General features: G+C 30.4%; 4 protein-coding genes across 5 annotated transcripts; 1 reads left to right on the forward strand and 3 right to left on the reverse strand.

The window, feature by feature from the left end:
• Positions 1-49: 49 nt before the first annotated feature.
• On the forward strand, positions 50-6,318 carry LOC103857463 (zinc finger CCCH domain-containing protein 26). Of its 2 annotated transcripts, XM_033287176.1 has the most exons (8): positions 50-3,896; positions 4,223-4,389; positions 4,464-4,520; positions 4,641-4,757; positions 4,846-5,091; positions 5,215-5,406; positions 5,487-5,795; positions 5,907-6,318. In XM_033287176.1, the coding sequence occupies exons 1-8, from the start codon at positions 3,842-3,844 to the stop codon at positions 6,042-6,044; spliced, it is 1,281 nt and encodes a 426-aa protein (XP_033143067.1). In that variant the 5' UTR covers positions 50-3,841; the 3' UTR covers positions 6,045-6,318. The 2 variants fall into 2 exon arrangements, with proteins under 2 accessions (XP_033143067.1, XP_009132897.1); XM_009134649.3 differs by having other exon boundaries at positions 5,487-6,318.
• A 1,136-nt stretch (positions 6,319-7,454) lies between these two features.
• Positions 7,455-9,029, reverse strand: GSL-OH (probable 2-oxoacid dependent dioxygenase). Its single transcript, XM_009134650.3, has 3 exons — positions 8,400-9,029; positions 7,939-8,260; positions 7,455-7,849 (listed from the first exon to the last, which is right to left on the reverse strand). The coding sequence occupies exons 1-3, from the start codon at positions 8,918-8,920 to the stop codon at positions 7,601-7,603; spliced, it is 1,092 nt and encodes a 363-aa protein (XP_009132898.1). The 5' UTR covers positions 8,921-9,029; the 3' UTR covers positions 7,455-7,600.
• A 12,217-nt stretch (positions 9,030-21,246) lies between these two features.
• Positions 21,247-21,726, reverse strand: LOC117132411. The gene has a single exon (XM_033286365.1). It carries the CDS (start codon positions 21,724-21,726, stop codon positions 21,247-21,249), a length of 480 nt encoding a protein of 159 aa, XP_033142256.1.
• Positions 21,727-22,307: 581 nt separating this feature from the next.
• LOC103857693 (glutathione S-transferase T3-like) lies at positions 22,308-22,760 on the reverse strand. The gene has a single exon (XM_009134915.1). The coding sequence runs from the start codon at positions 22,758-22,760 to the stop codon at positions 22,308-22,310; it is 453 nt and encodes a 150-aa protein (XP_009133163.1).

Raw genomic sequence — 22,760 nt, forward strand, 5'->3', positions numbered from 1 at the left:
TAAGAAAATGGGTTCTTCTGTTTTTTATTTATTTATGAATCTGTAATACTTTTAATACTTTGCCAACCTACCTTAGGATATTATTTATGAATCAGTAACACCACTAAAAGCAACTGTTGAAATAAATAATGTTTTAAGAGTTTAAAGCATTAGAGCATCCCTCTTTTAATTTAGGTGTTGTTCTTGGATTAAGGTTTTCAGATGGTTTTAATGTATTTGACTACTTGAGTAAAGATCATTTTCCAAGTAAAAATGCTACATTTCTTTTTTTATTTTGAATAAAAATAAGTACTTGTAAAGAAAGTGAGTGTTTTTTCTTATCAAAAGAAAGTGAGTGTTTCTCTACCAGAAAAAGTGAGAAAACACTTGACGTAGCATAAAATCACCTTAAGCGGTCCAACCGGTTTAAACCGACGTGCACGTATGAAGTAGAGGTAACCACAGACAATCGCCATCAGAACTATTTGACGGGTAGTAGTATCATGACGCTGTCACAAGACCAGCTCTTCCTCCGTTTTCTTCGACATGTGGGTCCTACCTGCTCTGCTAAACTGCGATGCAGGAGATTTCTTGTGCTTGAATCAATCCTTCTTTTTACCGTTTTATCCCTCTATAACTTGGTCAAAGCAGCCTTGCCTTTGTCATAAAGGCTGTGTTTGTTTTTCTAGTTTTCTTCGAACTATTTACGAATCTTGTCTGTGTTTTGTCCCTCGAATATTTTCTAAAGCCGGTTTGACTAAACTGATTCTTGCTTTTTTTATTTTGTAATAACATGTGTTATTGTAGTTTTTGTTTTTTGACAAATGGCTTTCAAATTGCAGTTTCTTTTCAACTATATTAATATCATTAAAATACCAGTATATATAATGAAAAGAGAAATGTAACATTTTTTTTACCTTCGAAAATGTAATATTTTCTTATTAATCATTCATCTGTCTAAAAAATCAAAATTGGTCATGGTCTAATTACAAAAAAAACAAGAGTCTGAATTATTAACCAATGAAATATTAACTATCTATAAATAATCACACTTCATAACTATTTGGTCTGTATTCATTCTGCTTGAATTGCTTTTTATGTTTCATGTGTATTTTTTAAAGCTTCCCTATTGGAAGCTATTAAATTACTTTAAAGACAATAATTGTCGTGTAATTCTGAACCTATAGTCTAAACTTGTCCTATGTACCAGTTAAAAATGACAGAATACAGCAAAAAGCTTCTTGATAGATTCTGCCAAACTGTTGTCATTATTTATTTAATTTACCAATTGCTTTCTATCGTCGTTACCTTTTTAGTCGTCTATGTTAGTTGCTACCCTTTTTTCTTCTTTAAAGAAAAAACTGAAACTTGCCCCAAAACAAGGAGAGACGAGTGTAAAGAATAACATAGAAAATCTCGGCTCCTATACCATTGACGAGTGCATCGCATTTTTTTTCTGGTTGGTTCAATAAGAAGTAGACTTTTGTGCAAGTCCAACCTTGAGAGTTGTCGATCAAGTGTTAGTCTTTGTGGGAAACCAATTTAACTCATATTTACTCATGAAACAAGTGTGACAAGATTTGTTCACATGTTTCCACCATCCTGATAAACGGAAAACCACGCCCGACAATGTCATTCAACATTAACTATATTTTTCTTATTTTATTTGAGTTGGAAAGTGACAATATTAAACAATTATACCATACTAATAGTTTCAAATTTTGTTTATATGGAAAGGATTAGTAAATTGGATATTTAATCAAAAATATAACTAAATATAAAATGGAAAATAACAAGTTTATTACAACCGAATATTTTGATATTTATATTCTGAAATTTCATTGTATAAATGTTAGCCAATATTGGAAAAAAAATTGATAGCCAAGAATAAAAATCACATTAGATCGAAAGAGAAAAATGACATAATCGATACTCTATAAAACGTCTCAGTGAAAACATCATTAAGTTTTACTTCTTTTGTTTGATTATTCTTTCAGAACTAGTTATATATTTGGTTATACTTAATAACTTGTTATATTATCATAATGATACTTAATACCTTAGTACGGTTGTATTTGTAACCACAATCGTACTTAAACGGAATACTATTAAAGTGTTGATTATACATGGGCATTAGGCAGCTACAAAATACTGTAAGAAAGAAGTACTCAGCGTGGGTCATACATCTGAAAGAAACTGTTCCAAATCACAGATTAGCTACCAAACTATTTTATATATGTCACAAATTTCTAAATAAAGCTTCCTTAATCTTTTACTAAAAAAGCTTCCTTAATCTTATATGCATTTTACTTTTCTCTATAGGTTCGGAATACCCAAAGTTAATAAAAAAAATGAAAACCATCAAACACCATTGCCTTCAAATATAATATTTCTAGGGCTCATGAGTTGAAATTTGTATACAGTATTAGGGAGTAGACATACAATTAATAAAAGAATCCACCACACACAAGCACTGCCATTTGAGGTGTGATACGGGAATAATTAACTGCCTTCAGTTTAGGTGCGATTGCATATTAAATTTTAACAAACTACACAAATAAATTCAATATTATCATATTTACTTACTCGCCTAGCTAATATTCATTAATAAGGAGGAAAAATAGAAACCTAAATATATCTTTTTTTTTGGAAAGATAATACTAATAGAGATAACCTATAATTATATTACAATAAGTGGTAATAATATGCTGACAAATAAATTATCATAAAAATACTTATAAATGCAAGAAAATATAACTGCTACGAGATTTCTTGTTTAACATCAAGTGTTTTTTTTTTATTTATACATTAAATTAATTTGATACATAAATGATCAAATATACTGCTAAAATACTAAAACTATGTGCTATCAGAAAATTGATTTAGAAGGCTATAATGTGTTACTCACTACCTACTCCTTTTCCCATGTTCCATTACATATAATTCAAGAATGTATTAATCATATTTTTTATTTTTGTACATTAAAGCAACAATTTCTTTTTAATAAACTTAATTTATCTTGACATAACGTATTAATGTAAATAATAATAAAGTATTAATATAAATAATCATAAATATCAAATAAATTTAATCTTACATAGAAAACTGTGTCATTTTATAAATAGAACAAACAAAACTTTTTATACATGTTATATTATTGACTAGAGGGGATATTTTAAAACTAATGAAACACAATTTTATAATTGAAAAATACGGTATAGTAATAATTTATTAATTTTATAATTTATTTTTATTTGATTAAATTGTTTAGAGAAACAAAATTTGAAGTTTTGGCAATTAAGCTCCGAAAGTTAAAAGGAGAATAGCACGGGTCCCATAATGTTCCATCCAACGGATGAGATCAAACCACGACATTAAAGATCAAATCACGCGTAAACGAGCTGATGAAGACGTAGGGGTAAGATCGTCATTTACAATGGACCGGCAGAATTTATTAGCCCGTACACGAGGGGGCAAAAGACTCATTACTCAGCTCTGTTTATTTAATTTATTTCTATAAATCCCAATTTTTATTTTCTTGTTTTCACATTGAAACATTGTGAGAGAAAAAAAGGCAAAAAACATAAAAGGAAGATCCGAAAATTTTCCCACGAAAATCTCAGAATCTGGGAAAAGAAAAGGAAAATTAACAAGATCGTTTTTTTCAGTTTTAACATTTGTTTCTTCTTCGTTTGATCATTCATCGGAGAAAAGGAACAAATCTATTTCCTTATTTTAATAATCACAGATTTTTCCTTTTTATTGATCATTGTGATCATCGTCCTCTACTTAACATACACTCTGTATAAGAGACGAACAAGAGTTTTTTTTTTATCTTTGCTGTGTTGTGTTATAACGAGCCATGTCAGAAACTCAGAACTCAACTGAGACGGTTCGATCTTCGGACAAAACTGAAGGTAGTTACTGTCTTTTTTTTTTTTTTTTTTTTTTTTCATCAGTGATCCAATAAAAACGGTTTCTTTTCCGTAATGTGTTTGAAGATCATATGAATTATTTTTGTTTTTTCTTTTCTTTTGATCGTTTAAAGTCTCTGTCTTTTTTTTTTTTGGATTCGTTTTGTCGGAGATCACGTTCAAAATCGTTGAGTTCAGATTCTGATTGGTCTCTGAACGTTTGACATTGTCTTGTTTAGCTTTTAGCTAGTGGGTTCTTTATATATTGAATTAGGTTTTATATGAATGCTCATGTCTTGTGTTTTTTTTTTTGTGTTATGGTTTTTTAGATACCTTGACGAGGATGAAAGTTAATGAGGAGAACATGGAGCAATCAAGTCCAAGTCCGTATCCTGATCGTCCCGGTGAGAGAGATTGCCAATTCTTTCTGAGAACTGGGCAGTGTGGCTATGGAAACAGCTGTCGTTACAATCATCCTCTTTCTCTTGTTCCACAGGTTTGAGATACTCTTAACTCAGTCTAGCAGACTCGTCCCCATGCTTTACAGTTTATAATAATTTTTGTTTGCAGGCTGTCTCATATCACAGAGACGAACTGCCTGAGAGGATTGGTCAGCCAGACTGTGAGGTGCCCTGCTTACATTATACTCATTATCTCATTGTGATATCTTGCATTGATCTAATAAGTTTAGAGTGAATGCATTGTAACGAATACATTCCTCTTTTCTGAATGCTATTTTCTCTGCAGTATTATTTGAAGACAGGAGCGTGTAAGTATGGCTCAACGTGCAAATATCACCACCCTAAAGACAGGAACGGTGCTGAACCGGTGCTGTTTAATGTTCTAGGCTATCCTATGCGACAGGTGAGACTCACTCACGTCTGGTTATTATTACATTTTTTTATCACCACCAGTTGCATTGTTTTTATATGTTTTTTCTTGTCTCTCCCAGGGTGAGAAGTCATGCCCATATTACATGCAGACAGGAATGTGTAGATTCGGAGTTGCCTGCAAATTCCATCATCCTCATCCTCAGAATGGCCACTCTACTACTACATATGGAATGTCTAGCTTTCCTTATACGATGATGTCTTTGCCTCCTGCAACGTATGGAGTTATGCCACCTCCTCAAGTTCCTTACCCTCAGGCCTATATTCCCTTCATGTTTGCACCTCCTCAAGGCTGGTCCCCTTACATGGTAAGTTTTAACTATCTTTGCTTCTTGCTCAAGTAGAGGCTTAACAATATATAGATAGAGATTCTACTTTTAACAAAAGAATGTCTTAATCTGAAAGATCTTGTTTCTCTTTCTGTGGTGCAGGCAGGATCTAACCCTATTTATAATGTGAAAACTCAGCCTGACTCAAGTTCTGAAAGAGCTGAGTGTAGGTTTTTTATGAACACCGGGACGTGTAAATACGGAGATGATTGCAAATACAGTCATCCGAAAGAAAGGATGTTAGAGTCACCACCAAATCTCTCACACCATATTGTTCTTCTTCCAGCTAGACCAGTAAGTCTCTTGTCAAACGTTCTTATATGAGTTTCTGGTCACACTAATTAATTACTCTGCGTTTGCTTTCTGTGTTTTAGGGACAACCTGCATGTGGTAACTTCAAGGCATACGGTTTCTGCAAGTATGGACCAAACTGTAAGTATGATCACCCATCTTCGCCTGTCTCAACTCAACCGAGGAGCTCAACACCACCAAGCCGCTCTGACTCAACTGCCATCTCCAATGGTGATAAACCTGGTGCGGAAAATAACAGCTCAGAGATTGAGAAACAGGACGAAGATATATCAGACAAGTCTGAAGTGCAGGAGTCATCACAACTAAGCGGCTCTGATTCAACTGCCATCTCCAATGGTGTTAAACCTGCTGCAGATAATCACAGCTCAGAGGTTGAGAAACATGACGATAGCTCGGACAAGACAGAATCACAACTTAGCGGCTGTGAATCAACTGTCATTTCCAATGGTAATAAACCTGCCGCAGAGAGTCACAGCTCAGAGATTGAGAAACAAGACGAAGATATCTCTGACAAGGACTGTGATTCAACAGCCTTGTCCAATGGTAAAACTGATGCAGAGAGTTCAAGTTCAGAGATTAAGAAACAGGAAGATAATAATGCTTCACAACGGGTCAACTGAGGAAAGCAGGACTCATCCGGTAATGTTTCATGATCATGACTTCAGAATCAATATCATCATCATCATCACAATCCTGGTTTCTAACAATCTCAAATGATTCCCTGCCCTTTTTGTTAATTTTTTTGGAAGGAGGGCTTGGAAATGTTCTATCTTTTTGTGCTCTCTCTTTTTTTTTTTTTTTTTAATTTGGTTTTGGAAACTGCCATTGCTGAAACAAAATAGGAAGTGAACAGTGTTTTTAAATTGGTTAATAAAACTTGACTTCAGTTAGCAATTTACAGATGCTCAACCAATATTATTCGAATTGTTTTAGATTAGCAACTCTAAAAAACCTGAACCTTAAATTTGTGTTGTACACTGGTAAAAAATGTTTGATTTTGAATTTGAATAATTGTAAAGGTAGTTAATTTATGGAAGCTCTTTAAGTACATACTATTTTTTACATCAGCAAATTTGGAACTGTATCAGTTAAATATTCATTTGTATCAATTTAACACAAATGATATCATTCGGTAAGCATTTTTTTAACTGATATCAACTTTAGATTGATGTAAATTTATGCTTTTTATTCATTTAACTGTATCAGTTAAATAATTGATACAAAATAAGTAAACGTATCAATTATTTAACTGATACAGTTCCATATAATAATATCATTTATGTTAGATTGATACAAATGAATAAGTACATACTATTTATGCTTTTTATTCATTTGTATCAATTTAACACAAATGATATTATTATATGGAACTGTATCAGTTAAATAATTGATACGTGATTAAGTGATGTAAATTTATTTTACATCATTTATAACTAATGCAAATATATAATATAAATGATGTTAAACAACCTTTATTTTGTAGTGTGTCATAAGGAATTAGACAGATCTTAATACTCTAATCAAGCAAAACTTTGACATACACGTAACACCCACACCATCCATATAAAAATATATGCAGGTTAGTTATCGTTACTTGTGACGGAAGCTACCCGAATATAGAAACCTACCACCGATCTCGGCCAATGTCTTGTGATAATTCTTACAACCAAATCCTCAAAAATCTCAAACTCGATATCCAAAACCGCCTCGGCTACTTCTGCATCGTTCTTTGATCTCCATGATCCCAAACTCTCTGTTCTGATATCATGCTCTACCACCATATCGATAGTCTTAAACTCTCTCCAAGATCTCAATCTCTCACAATACCCTTTTGGCTACTTGGGATTCAACTTCTTGCAAAAAAGCCCATGATCAGTTGCTCAAATCTACAAAGATTTTGTATAAACAGATGCTTTGCTTCTGTAAATCGAGATTCAGACACTAAAAACATCACTCTAAACATCTTGTGAGAAATCGAGATTATTTTTTTTTTTTTGGTAAGAAGAAATCGAGATTTTATTCAAACGAAATAATTTAAAGGGATTATATTAAAATATTCATATTAAAATATTAAGGTTACTGATACAATATTATTTAGTTTAAAACTTTATTCGAGAAACACCTGTAACGGAGTTGCTCTTAGGATTACATACGAGATTTTTAATTTTAGCATTTTTCAGATCCTTAAGTGGCTTAGCGAAGCATTCCCAACTCCTTTTCTAGGCACGTAGTGGTTGGAGGCTTCCGCGGTGGTGTCTCTGTACTTGGGAGGGTTTTGTTCAGACAGAAGCTCTTTAATGGGTCCATAAACTCTCGAACTTGATGAAGGATGCACAAAGAAAGACGCGACCGAAGTGCGCGGCTCGTCACGTCCATTTGCTAAAACTCTATGCTCCACACTTACAAACTTGTCATTTGTTATAAGCTACAAAAAATAAAATAAAAACATGAAGATCCTTTTTTAACCTGAATTATATAAAACCGTTTGATTTTCAACTGTGAACAACAACTTGCCTGTAGGAGATCTCCAGTGTTAAGGATAAGAGCACCCGGAGTAGGAGGAACATCGATCCAGTATCCATCATGGAGAACTTGAAGTCCTCCAATGTGGTCTTGAAGAAGAATAGTGACGAAAGATCTGTCTGTGTGCTGAGTGGCGCCGAGTGTTAAGTCTGGCTCAGGACAGGGCGGGTAGCAATGACAGAGCATCAATAAACCCTTTGCGCAATCCAGTTCTTTGAGGTGGTTACGACTCAACCCTAAGGATTCTGATAAAAGCTCAAAGATTAACTCGGCAAGCTTCATCACTCCCTGTGAGTACTCCAGTATGATCTCCCTAAGAGAAAAAAAATTTCACAACAGTTAACTTTTAAAAACCGATCAGTAAATATCAAATAAAGTTTGATCTTTAGACTAACCAAAACACTGATTTAGTAATCATTTTCTTCTATAGATTAGAAATAATATTTACGTACCCACAAATCTCTGGCAAGTCCTCTGCCTTTGGAACATCAGGAGCTAAGAAAAGACTTAAGGTATCTCTCCAACTCGCAGCCGGAGAGTCATAGAGATCAACATTACTGTTATACTTGACCTTTTTAGTTTTGTCTCGGCTGTAGAACATTTTCCTCGCTTCTGGATCTTGCCCGTGAAACCCACGAATCCCAGCTTCCATTTCCTCCATGACATGGAGTGGAATCCCATGGTTAATTGCCTGAAAAAAACCAAACTTCTCCATCGCCTCTTTAACCTTCGCAACCACACTCTGTCGCGTCACCTCGGAGTCGAACACGCCACCTCTGAGATCGATAGTTGGGATCCTCACTGTCGAGGGAGGTTTAGGGGTTGTTACGGAGGCAAGCGGGTTATGGAATATGCGAGGGATTTTTGTCATTCCGGCTTCGACGAGACCCTTCACGCCCATCTTCATCTCGTCGAATGTTTTTACCTCACTGGCACGGTCCAACATGTCCACCAATGTACCCTTCGACTCCATCGTCTTTCTTTCTTTCTTTTGTTTTTTCTGTGTGCTTCTGTATTTAGTCAGAGACCTCTATGTCTCTATATAATGTGGGAAACTGGATAGATAAATTACGTGTTATAGCCCTAACTCTTTGCGGACGTAAATATACGAATTCCATTTATTCAATTTGATGTCCATTTAAAAATTGGGGAATAAAAGTTTGATTTCGAATCATAGACGTAGTCCTACACGTGTTACCAAAACAAAAGACGTAGTCTTACACAACGTAATAACGGACTGACCAGTATAGAATATTAATAACAAATATACCTCTTACATAATCAGATTGAAGAACCTTGAGTTATATAAGATTCCTTGCATTTCATAAAATGTTTTATATGTACGATTTGTTCCGCCATCCTCAGTGAAGAGTTGATGGACGTAAGAAAATAGAGTGGTTGTTACGACTGTTTTTTTTCATGGTTTAGCAACAGATTTTCAACGTGGTGGGAGATTAACCATAATCGATCAAAACCAAATAATATTACGAGTCAAGATTGAGGCTACATAGACATCGTTTACAGAGGAGTCATTCTTAGGTCCACCCCCTAGGTGAACTTCTAGGTTCACCAACCAATAAGATTGTTTTATTTTATATTCGATATCTTTTAAAAAAGGAAACAAAATATTATTAAATTATATTATGTTTTTAAAATTAAAAAGTAAAAAAAAATAGTAATAATTACAAAAAAAATATTTTACTCGTCAGCATAACATTAAACCTAAACCCTAAATTATAATCCCTAAATCCTTAATCCTAAACCCTAAACCCTTGGATAAACCCTAAACTCTAGGATAAATCTTAAACTCTAGGATAAATCCTAAACTCTAAATCAAAATCACTATACACTAAAACATTCAAGCGTTTAGGGTTTAAGGTTTTAGTGTTTTTTATTTAGAGTTTAGGATTTATCCAAGGGTTTAGGATTTATCCAAAGGTTTAGGATTTATTCAAGGGTTTAGGGTTTATCCAAGGGTTTAGGATTTAGGATTTAGGGTTTAGGGATTAGGATTTAGGGTTTAGTGTTTTGTTGAGAACATTAAAAATATATTTTTTTAATTCTTTTTTCTGTAACTATTATCTTTTTTTTACTTTTTTATTTTAAAAACATAATATAATTTGAGAATATTTTGTTTCCTTTTTTAAAAGATATCGAATTTGAAATAATGAAATCCTATTGGTTGGTGAACCTAGAGGTTCACCCTAGGGGGTGAACCCAAGAATAACTCTTTACATTGAAAGAAAGTTACTTAAGTTACTTAGATTTTAGAAAATATAAACTACAAATGGATATCTATGTATTATATTCAGCTTTATTCGTGCATGCTTTTAAGACAAAATTAAAAATGCTTTTAAGACAGCTAGTGTATAACAGTATAAGATGCCTTTCATACTAGATAGATGTCAAGTGAGTATTATGTATTATACGGTCAAACTTATACACACTAATATTGTTAGGTTTTAAAAGTTTACTAACTTATAGAATATACTCGTTAATCAAAATTATTCTTTTAAAATATTATTTTAATGTGCTTATTCATTTTATTAGAAAAGTTTTGTATATATAGTGTGGTTGAGTATCGACAAAATTGTCACATAAAATATGTCGTGAAAACCCTTTTGATACAATAGTTTGAGTGAAAATTTATTAATAGTTATACATTAAGAAATTTGAGTCTCTAATTCCAAAAAAATGAATTATTCAAATTAATAGAGAAAAATATTACAAAAAATCTTCAACATAATATAAAAACAATCCATGTAAACCCATCTTATCCCGCGAAATCTGTGAGGAAGATCCAGAGTCTTATTGATTATAGATACATTTAAGGATTTGCTAAGGTCCGAAATCATTTGCCAAAACAAGAAAAATAATATTGCAAAAGAAAAAAAAAGTATGGCGTTTTGATATTTAAGTACAACCCTTTTCTAATAGATTTCTTTCTTTTTTTTTGCCACCCCTTTTATAGTAATTAAAGGTCCAAAATCATTTGCCAAAACAAGCAAAAATAATTAATATATTTAAATATATAAATTTGATTTGGATATTTAATTCAGATATTCAAACTCGGTTTTATTTTTCCAGATATCAAATTTTAAACCCGTTCAAATATTTAAACAGTTTCGATTCTGATATGGTTCTACTTTTTGGATGAGATTCGGTTCGGTTCTTCAGATTCAGTTTTTTTTCTCAGTCCTAATAATAGATATGGAAAAATCTAATTTTATATGGTTAATAGTAGTTTTAATTATTTTAATAAAATAAAATTTAGAACAAATGATAGGAGATATACACATATTATCCAATATTTATTATTTAATATTACTAATCGTTATATTTATTTTAAATCACATTATATAATTTTGTATGTTTTATTTAAAAATTATTCTTTTTGTAAACATTTGATTAATGAGTGGTTTACTTTATTATATAGGTGATAGTTATGTAAAAAAATTTAACAATTTGATCTTTTCAGTAAGAAATGTAAGAAAAACTGTGATCTTAACATCTAAACCTGTGGTTAATGTTAAAACTTTAAAATTCTTTCCAATAAAATTATAAAAGATATTTTAATCTACAATATAAAATAAAATATATATAACAGATCTATCACATAGAGTGGAGCTAATTAAATTTTCAAAACTTCATTATTTATTAGGTATTTCATAAAATAACTTAACTTTATGTTTTGAACTTATAATTGTTTTCTTCAAGTAACTTGTTTCTTAATTTCTTTCCTTTTAATTTTTGTATTTTTTCACTCTTATGCTATCAGTTGTGAATAAAAATGATTTAGTTGCTTATCATTTATACTGCTTCGAATTTATATCATTATAAATATATTGATGTTATTTTGTCATTTTCACTTAAAAAATCATTTATTTAAAACGTGTTTTTAGTAGGTGAACTGTCTTATTTTTAGTTGGATGGTATTTGGTATCATCATCCAACTAGCCATCTATAATTAATTTTTTTGTAGTTGTATTGCTTGTATATAATAAGATATACATGCGTGACCTGTAATGGACCTTACCTTTCTTTTTCTTTTTTTTTTGGATAATGATTTTAGACCTTTTTCTAACACCACATACTGAATTACATAGAAGCCTCATATACCAAACTAGGCAATGGGGGTGAGTTGCAGAGGTACAATGCTGATTTAGCTAAGCTATCAATGATTTTAGACCTTAACATTACTATAAGGGTCCCTTCCTATAAATCCCATGGACATTATTTGCAAAGTGATTCTTACATATATATACATAATATAAATAATGATATGGCTTATGGTTAAATGTGATATGGACAATAACATTTAATGTTGATTTGTATTTTTGATAAAAAAATTTAGAATATGGTTATAACTATTCATCATTATTATAGTATATCTATTCAAATGTGATCTTAAAAATATAATAATAGAAATATAACAGTATTTTATAAATTTCAAAATATTATTTAATATATTTTATAATTATAAAATTTTATTACTAAGTATAGTGTCATCATCAACCACATACCTATAATTAATTATATATAGAAGTATTTGCACTAAATAAACTATATGTTTGGTAATTTACTACATGCAAGGCTAAAATGTTTTGCCAACAGATGAACCGAATAAACCAAAAGGGAACAAACGAATTACTGTAAAGGAGAATAAAATTATTCATATACTGCGAGAGAGAACCGTGCAGCCCCTAACATATTCTTCAACCAAGCTGGGTGATCTGCAACAAAGCGTTCTAGTCAAATATTTTTTTTCCTCTTTAGAACTATAAAACTTGTTGCGCCGTGGCTGCACGGCCGGATACGTCGGACTCATCCTTGGTAAGTATTTGAGTCGTCATCAACTACATACCTATAATTTGTATTTGTATATAATAAACTACACATATGTGGCGTGTAATGGATCTTAGAGCAGCATTAACCAGAGCACCCCTTTAGGGGTGCTTAATCATTTTTTTATTATTAAGTATGATTTAAGCATTTCATTAAGAAACTTGTATATATTGATCCTCCAATGCAAGGTGCTTATTATGGGGTGCTTAAGAAAATAAAAAAAAATTCTTTGATAAAATTTATTTATGACATAAAACATATTACAAGATTACATTTTAAACATAGATTTAAAAAAAAAACATTAAAATAAAGATTAGATCAATAAAAGAGATTAAATTGAAAAAAAGTGTGAACTCATTGGTTGTCTTCATCACCTCCAAATCTACGCCACATATGTTCAACCAAATCACCTTTCAGTTGTTCATGCATTTGTCGATCACGAATTCTAGTTCGAACGCCCATCATATTGGCAATATTTGAAGGGATATCTGTAGAATACGTGAGATCGACATGTGAAGTTCCATTGTCTTCTCCGTCTTGGAAATCGGTAAGATCAAATTGACTGTATCCTGCTCGTTCATCTTCCACTATCATATTATGAAGTATGATACATGCCCTCATAATCTTACCAATTTTCAAGTCTCGACTTGTTCTCTCTCATGCGACTGATAGCGACGGCGAAACCCAAATTTCTCTTCATTGTTTTTCCTCTTCATTTTCTCGAACAGCCTTATCAATGACTCATGTCATAGCTTCAACTGACACACGGGCTCCTCCATATCGTCTAGAATTTCTCTCTCTCCAGAGAGCATGTAAAGCTGCCTGAAACAACATACGCAAGAGAATGTTGTCTATCTGACTGTGAGTCGTCTGCAACAGGCTCCTAACAGTGTCGTTCCAATCCGGTGTAATGAAACAGCCAAATAATTTGTCAGCAAGATTTGTCCATACCGTATATGTGTATGGACATGCAAAGAACAAGTGATCTCTGGTCTCGTTTCGTTTTCCGCAAAATACACAACCTTGAGTAATTTTCCACTGCCTCATTCGATCACCGGTGATTATCCGATTTTTCTTAGTAGTAGTCACTAATTTAATAACACTATGGATATCAATAATACTAGTCAATTTTAGAAGGATATATGATATATTGTGTATCAAACCATAAAATTTATATTTTGTTTCCAATTTAAATATTATCATATTTAGTAATAGTAGTCGCTTTGGTAATATCCAAAAATAATAATTTACATATGAATCTATGATTAAACTGTATATCTTATGTATTTAATTGCTTAAATGCTCTTACAATAAAAATTTAAGTTTTAATTGATATACAATGAACATTTTCAATAATATAATGAAAATATAAACATTTAATATATTATGAAAAAAAAATTAGCATAAAATAATACATAAATTGTTTTAAATATTAGATTATACAAAAATGTTAATTTAGTTATCAACATAAAAATAATAAAAGAATAGAAATATGACATTTAAAATCCAAAAAATTCAAATTCATCAATAATGGAAAATGATACGGGAAAACGAAAATTAATCCATAAAACAGTTTAAAAAATTAAATTAATTAGTAACTAAAATATCAGTTTATAATTAATTTTATTTATTTTTAGAGAACATATTTTTGTTAATGCAAAAATGAAATATAATTCATAGATATGTTTCACAAAAAAAAAGTGATAAAATCAAATAATAAAGAACAAACAAAAAGGGTCTGGGACCACAAAAAGAATCTGTCACTTTCCAGACAAAAACAAATTAAAGTAAATATATAGTAGAAAAAAAACAGGAAGGAACCCACACGAAAAAGTTTGCCGCAAGAAAAAAAATAAAAAAAAACAAAAGTGGTAAATAAAAAGATAAAGATAAAAAAAGGTATATTTGGAAGAGACAAAGATAAGGGGTATCTATCTATACTATTATTTGCGAAATAAAATTTTGCAACGGAGCTCTTACACTAAAAGTTAGAGCGATTAATATCGTTTATACTCTTAATGATTATAAATAAATATAATAAATTTTTCAAAAATAAAAACATGTTTTAAGACATAAGATAATTCTTAGATATATTCTGTTGTTATCTGAAAATAATATTTTATTATAAAATTTATAGTTAGATATAAAACAATTTATAATTAAATGCTAATCAAACAAATAAATATATTTTCTAAAATATATGTGAATGTTTTTAAAATTTAACTCAAGAATAAGAATATATTTTTTTTGATAAAACTAATGAATATATATTAATAATATTTTATTTATATGTTACATTTTATAATTGACTATAAGTAAATATAATAAAAAATTTCAAAAATGAAATAATATTTTTATAACAAAATATAAAGTTTAATGTTTAATTTATCTTTTTAAAAATATAATTAATAATAGATATGGAAAAATCTAATTTTATATGGTTAATAGTAGTTTTAATTATTTTAATAAAATAAAATTTAGAACAAATGATAGGAGATATACACATATTATCCAATATTTATTATTTAATATTACTAATCGTTATATTTATTTTAAATCACATTATATAATTTTGTATGTTTTATTTAAAAATTATTCTTTTTGTAAACATTTGATTAATGAGTGGTTTACTTTATTATATAGGTGATAGTTATGTAAAAAAATTTAACAATTTGATCTTTTCAGTAAGAAATGTAAGAAAAACTGTGATCTTAACATCTAAACCTGTGGTTAATGTTAAAACTTTAAAATTCTTTCCAATAAAATTATAAAAGATATTTTAATCTACAATATAAAATAAAATATATATAACAGATCTATCACATAGAGTGGAGCTAATTAAATTTTCAAAACTTCATTATTTATTAGGTATTTCATAAAATAACTTAACTTTATGTTTTGAACTTATAATTGTTTTCTTCAAGTAACTTGTTTCTTAATTTCTTTCCTTTTAATTTTTGTATTTTTTCACTCTTATGCTATCAGTTGTGAATAAAAATGATTTAGTTGCTTATCATTTATACTGCTTCGAATTTATATCATTATAAATATATTGATGTTATTTTGTCATTTTCACTTAAAAAATCATTTATTTAAAACGTGTTTTTAGTAGGTGAACTGTCTTATTTTTAGTTGGATGGTATTTGGTATCATCATCCAACTAGCCATCTATAATTAATTTTTTTGTAGTTGTATTGCTTGTATATAATAAGATATACATGCGTGACCTGTAATGGACCTTACCTTTCTTTTTCTTTTTTTTTGGATAATGATTTTAGACCTTTTTCTAACACCACATACTGAATTACATAGAAGCCTCATATACCAAACTAGGCAATGGGGGTGAGTTGCAGAGGTACAATGCTGATTTAGCTAAGCTATCAATGATTTTAGACCTTAACATTACTATAAGGGTCCCTTCCTATAAATCCCATGGACATTATTTGCAAAGTGATTCTTACATATATATACATAATATAAATAATGATATGGCTTATGGTTAAATGTGATATGGACAATAACATTTAATGTTGATTTGTATTTTTGATAAAAAAATTTAGAATATGGTTATAACTATTCATCATTATTATAGTATATCTATTCAAATGTGATCTTAAAAATATAATAATAGAAATATAACAGTATTTTATAAATTTCAAAATATTATTTAATATATTTTATAATTATAAAATTTTATTACTAAGTATAGTGTCATCATCAACCACATACCTATAATTAATTATATATAGAAGTATTTGCACTAAATAAACTATATGTTTGGTAATTTACTACATGCAAGGCTAAAATGTTTTGCCAACAGATGAACCGAATAAACCAAAAGGGAACAAACGAATTACTGTAAAGGAGAATAAAATTATTCATATACTGCGAGAGAGAACCGTGCAGCCCCTAACATATTCTTCAACCAAGCTGGGTGATCTGCAACAAAGCGTTCTAGTCAAATATTTTTTTTCCTCTTTAGAACTATAAAACTTGTTGCGCCGTGGCTGCACGGCCGGATACGTCGGACTCATCCTTGGTAAGTATTTGAGTCGTCATCAACTACATACCTATAATTTGTATTTGTATATAATAAACTACACATATGTGGCGTGTAATGGATCTTAGAGCAGCATTAACCAGAGCACCCCTTTAGGGGTGCTTAATCATTTTTTTATTATTAAGTATGATTTAAGCATTTCATTAAGAAACTTGTATATATTGATCCTCCAATGCAAGGTGCTTATTATGGGGTGCTTAAGAAAATAAAAAAAAATTCTTTGATAAAATTTATTTATGACATAAAACATATTACAAGATTACATTTTAAACATAGATTTAAAAAAAAACATTAAAATAAAGATTAGATCAATAAAAGAGATTAAATTGAAAAAAAGTGTGAACTCATTGGTTGTCTTCATCACCTCCAAATCTACGCCACATATGTTCAACCAAATCACCTTTCAGTTGTTCATGCATTTGTCGATCACGAATTCTAGTTCGAACGCCCATCATATTGGCAATATTTGAAGGGATATCTGTAGAATACGTGAGATCGACATGTGAAGTTCCATTGTCTTCTCCGTCTTGGAAATCGGTAAGATCAAATTGACTGTATCCTGCTCGTTCATCTTCCACTATCATATTATGAAGTATGATACATGCCCTCATAATCTTACCAATTTTCAAGTCTCGACTTGTTCTCTCTCATGCGACTGATAGCGACGGCGAAACCCAAATTTCTCTTCATTGTTTTTCCTCTTCATTTTCTCGAACAGCCTTATCAATGACTCATGTCATAGCTTCAACTGACACACGGGCTCCTCCATATCGTCTAGAATTTCTCTCTCTCCAGAGAGCATGTAAAGCTGCCTGAAACAACATACGCAAGAGAATGTTGTCTATCTGACTGTGAGTCGTCTGCAACAGGCTCCTAACAGTGTCGTTCCAATCCGGTGTAATGAAACAGCCAAATAATTTGTCAGCAAGATTTGTCCATACCGTATATGTGTATGGACATGCAAAGAACAAGTGATCTCTGGTCTCGTTTCGTTTTCCGCAAAATACACAACCTTGAGTAATTTTCCACTGCCTCATTCGATCACCGGTGATTATCCGATTTTTCTTAGTAGTAGTCACTAATTTAATAACACTATGGATATCAATAATACTAGTCAATTTTAGAAGGATATATGATATATTGTGTATCAAACCATAAAATTTATATTTTGTTTCCAATTTAAATATTATCATATTTAGTAATAGTAGTCGCTTTGGTAATATCCAAAAATAATAATTTACATATGAATCTATGATTAAACTGTATATCTTATGTATTTAATTGCTTAAATGCTCTTACAATAAAAATTTAAGTTTTAATTGATATACAATGAACATTTTCAATAATATAATGAAAATATAAACATTTAATATATTATGAAAAAAAAATTAGCATAAAATAATACATAAATTGTTTTAAATATTAGATTATACAAAAATGTTAATTTAGTTATCAACATAAAAATAATAAAAGAATAGAAATATGACATTTAAAATCCAAAAAATTCAAATTCATCAATAATGGAAAATGATACGGGAAAACGAAAATTAATCCATAAAACAGTTTAAAAAATTAAATTAATTAGTAACTAAAATATCAGTTTATAATTAATTTTATTTATTTTTAGAGAACATATTTTTGTTAATGCAAAAATGAAATATAATTCATAGATATGTTTCACAAAAAAAAAGTGATAAAATCAAATAATAAAGAACAAACAAAAAGGGTCTGGGACCACAAAAAGAATCTGTCACTTTCCAGACAAAAACAAATTAAAGTAAATATATAGTAGAAAAAAAACAGGAAGGAACCCACACGAAAAAGTTTGCCGCAAGAAAAAAAATAAAAAAAAACAAAAGTGGTAAATAAAAAGATAAAGATAAAAAAAGGTATATTTGGAAGAGACAAAGATAAGGGGTATCTATCTATACTATTATTTGCGAAATAAAATTTTGCAACGGAGCTCTTACACTAAAAGTTAGAGCGATTAATATCGTTTATACTCTTAATGATTATAAATAAATATAATAAATTTTTCAAAAATAAAAACATGTTTTAAGACATAAGATAATTCTTAGATATATTCTGTTGTTATCTGAAAATAATATTTTATTATAAAATTTATAGTTAGATATAAAACAATTTATAATTAAATGCTAATCAAACAAATAAATATATTTTCTAAAATATATGTGAATGTTTTTAAAATTTAACTCAAGAATAAGAATATATTTTTTTTGATAAAACTAATGAATATATATTAATAATATTTTATTTATATGTTACATTTTATAATTGACTATAAGTAAATATAATAAAAAATTTCAAAAATGAAATAATATTTTTATAACAAAATATAAAGTTTAATGTTTAATTTATCTTTTTAAAAATATAATTAATAATAGATATGGAAAAATCTAATTTTATATGGTTAATAGTAGTTTTAATTATTTTAATAAAATAAAATTTAGAACAAATGATAGGAGATATACACATATTATCCAATATTTATTATTTAATATTACTAATCGTTATATTTATTTAAATCACATTATATAATTTTGTATGTTTTATTTAAAAATTATTCTTTTTGTAAACATTTGATTAATGAGTGGTTTACTTTATTATATAGGTGATAGTTATGTAAAAAAATTTAACAATTTGATCTTTTCAGTAAGAAATGTAAGAAAAACTGTGATCTTAACATCTAAACCTGTGGTTAATGTTAAAACTTTAAAATTCTTTCCAATAAAATTATAAAAGATATTTTAATCTACAATATAAAATAAAATATATATAACAGATCTATCACATAGAGTGGAGCTAATTAAATTTTCAAAACTTCATTATTTATTAGGTATTTCATAAAATAACTTAACTTTATGTTTTGAACTTATAATTGTTTTCTTCAAGTAACTTGTTTCTTAATTTCTTTCCTTTTAATTTTTGTATTTTTTCACTCTTATGCTATCAGTTGTGAATAAAAATGATTTAGTTGCTTATCATTTATACTGCTTCGAATTTATATCATTATAAATATATTGATGTTATTTTGTCATTTTCACTTAAAAAATCATTTATTTAAAACGTGTTTTTAGTAGGTGAACTGTCTTATTTTTAGTTGGATGGTATTTGGTATCATCATCCAACTAGCCATCTATAATTAATTTTTTTGTAGTTGTATTGCTTGTATATAATAAGATATACATGCGTGACCTGTAATGGACCTTACCTTTCTTTTTCTTTTTTTTTTGGATAATGATTTTAGACCTTTTTCTAACACCACATACTGAATTACATAGAAGCCTCATATACCAAACTAGGCAATGGGGGTGAGTTGCAGAGGTACAATGCTGATTTAGCTAAGCTATCAATGATTTTAGACCTTAACATTACTATAAGGGTCCCTTCCTATAAATCCCATGGACATTATTTGCAAAGTGATTCTTACATATATATACATAATATAAATAATGATATGGCTTATGGTTAAATGTGATATGGACAATAACATTTAATGTTGATTTGTATTTTTGATAAAAAAATTTAGAATATGGTTATAACTATTCATCATTATTATAGTATATCTATTCAAATGTGATCTTAAAAATATAATAATAGAAATATAACAGTATTTTATAAATTTCAAAATATTATTTAATATATTTTATAATTATAAAATTTTATTACTAAGTATAGTGTCATCATCAACCACATACCTATAATTAATTATATATAGAAGTATTTGCACTAAATAAACTATATGTTTGGTAATTTACTACATGCAAGGCTAAAATGTTTTGCCAACAGATGAACCGAATAAACCAAAAGGGAACAAACGAATTACTGTAAAGGAGAATAAAATTATTCATATACTGCGAGAGAGAACCGTGCAGCCCCTAACATATTCTTCAACCAAGCTGGGTGATCTGCAACAAAGCGTTCTAGTCAAATATTTTTTTTCCTCTTTAGAACTATAAAACTTGTTGCGCCGTGGCTGCACGGCCGGATACGTCGGACTCATCCTTGGTAAGTATTTGAGTCGTCATCAACTACATACCTATAATTTGTATTTGTATATAATAAACTACACATATGTGGCGTGTAATGGATCTTAGAGCAGCATTAACCAGAGCACCCCTTTAGGGGTGCTTAATCATTTTTTTATTATTAAGTATGATTTAAGCATTTTATTAAGAAACTTGTATATATTGATCCTCCAATGCAAGGTGCTTATTATGGGGTGCTTAAGAAAATAAAAAAAAATTCTTTGATAAAATTTATTTATGACATAAAACATATTACAAGATTACATTTTAAACATAGATTTAAAAAAAAACATTAAAATAAAGATTAGATCAATAAAAGAGATTAAATTGAAAAAAAGTGTGAACTCATTGGTTGTCTTCATCACCTCCAAATCTACGCCACATATGTTCAACCAAATCACCTTTCAGTTGTTCATGCATTTGTCGATCACGAATTCTAGTTCGAACGCCCATCATATTGGCAATATTTGAAGGGATATCTGTAGAATACGTGAGATCGACATGTGAAGTTCCATTGTCTTCTCCGTCTTGGAAATCGGTAAGATCAAATTGACTGTATCCTGCTCGTTCATCTTCCACTATCATATTATGAAGTATGATACATGCCCTCATAATCTTACCAATTTTGACTTTATCCCAAAAAAGTGCTGGATTTTTAACGATGGCAAAGCGAGCTTGCAAGACTCCAAAAGCACGCTCGACATCTTTTCGGACAGCTTCTTGATGTTGAGCAAATAAAACCGCTTTCGGTCCTTGTGGTATTGGAATAGATTGGATAAAAGTTGCCCATTTCGGATAAATTCCATCGGTGAGATAGTAAGCCATATGATACTCTCTTCCATTAACCGAGAAGGTAACTTGCGGAGCTTGACCATTTATTATGTCATCAAAAACAGGGGAGCGATCAAGAACATTAATATCGTTTAAGGTACCTGGAGGGCCGAAAAACGCATGCCATATCCAGAGATCATATGAAGCAACCGCCTCTAATACGATTGTTGGTTTGCCCGAACCACGAGAATATTGTCCTTTCCAAGCGGTGGGACAATTCTTCCACTCCCAATGCATACAATCGATGCTTCCTATCATCCCGGGAAATCCACGATACTCTCCCATATCAAGTAGACGTCGAAGATCATCCGGTGTTGGTTTTCGTAGGTATTCCTCTCCGAACAAATAAATTATTCCCTCCACAAAATGCTCCACACATGACCGAGTTGTCGTTTCACCGAGCCGGAGGTATTCGTCGACCGCATCCGCCGCAGTACCATATGCCAAGACACGGATAGCTGCTGTACACTTTTGGAGTGCTGAGAGACCAAGCCTTCCAAGACCATCTCTCTTTTGGCGAAAGAAGTCAACTTCATTCGAGAGTCGATCAACAATGTGCATGAACAATGGTTTGTTCATTCGAAAACGTCGTCGAAAATAATGTGACGGATACGTTGGCGTTTCGCAGCTTCAAAAGCTCCACAAAACTTGCAAACGAGGTCATTTATCTTCTGCCAACGATTCTTACAGTGAGCTGCCTCTCGCTTTTCACACCCAACAAGCTTGGGACTAGCGTTGTAGTACGCCGCAATCCGCTTCCAGAATGCCATAGACTTCTGTTCATTCCCCACTACTGCATCTTTGCTCGTGTTTAACCACGAGCTTATGAGCACAATGTCGTCAGTTGGAGACCACGCCCTCCTCTCCTTACGGCTGCCTTGAGTCTCTTCATCAATGTTCGAATCATGCGTGTCTTGACTAGCAAAGAAGGGAAGCTGTGACTCGGGTACATTACCAAAGACCACATTCTGTTGACTGCTAAGCAGGTCAACAAAGTTTGAAGGCTCAGTAAAAGGATTAAAATCCAT

Source organism: Brassica rapa, chromosome A03, assembly GCF_000309985.2.
Source record: "Brassica rapa cultivar Chiifu-401-42 chromosome A03, CAAS_Brap_v3.01, whole genome shotgun sequence".
Lineage (NCBI taxonomy): Eukaryota > Viridiplantae > Streptophyta > Magnoliopsida > Brassicales > Brassicaceae > Brassica > Brassica rapa.

Coding starts and splice junctions, on each gene's coding strand:
- LOC103857463 (XM_009134649.3), top strand. CDS start 3,842: ATGTCAGAAACTCAGAACTCAACTGAGACGGTTCGATCTTCGGACAAA. Junction 4,758..4,845: donor TAGGCTATCCTATGCGACAG/GTGAGACTCACT, acceptor TGTCTCTCCCAG/GGTGAGAAGTCATGCCCATA. Junction 5,092..5,214: donor AAGGCTGGTCCCCTTACATG/GTAAGTTTTAAC, acceptor TCTGTGGTGCAG/GCAGGATCTAACCCTATTTA.
- GSL-OH (XM_009134650.3), bottom strand. CDS start 8,920: ATGGAGTCGAAGGGTACATTGGTGGACATGTTGGACCGTGCCAGTGAG. Junction 8,261..8,399: donor GACTTGCCAGAGATTTGTGG/GTACGTAAATAT, acceptor TTTTTCTCTTAG/GGAGATCATACTGGAGTACT. Junction 7,850..7,938: donor ACACTGGAGATCTCCTACAG/GCAAGTTGTTGT, acceptor TATTTTTTGTAG/CTTATAACAAATGACAAGTT.
- LOC117132411 (XM_033286365.1), bottom strand. CDS start 21,726: ATGGCTTACTATCTCACCGATGGAATTTATCCGAAATGGGCAACTTTT.
- LOC103857693 (XM_009134915.1), bottom strand. CDS start 22,760: ATGGATTTTAATCCTTTTACTGAGCCTTCAAACTTTGTTGACCTGCTT.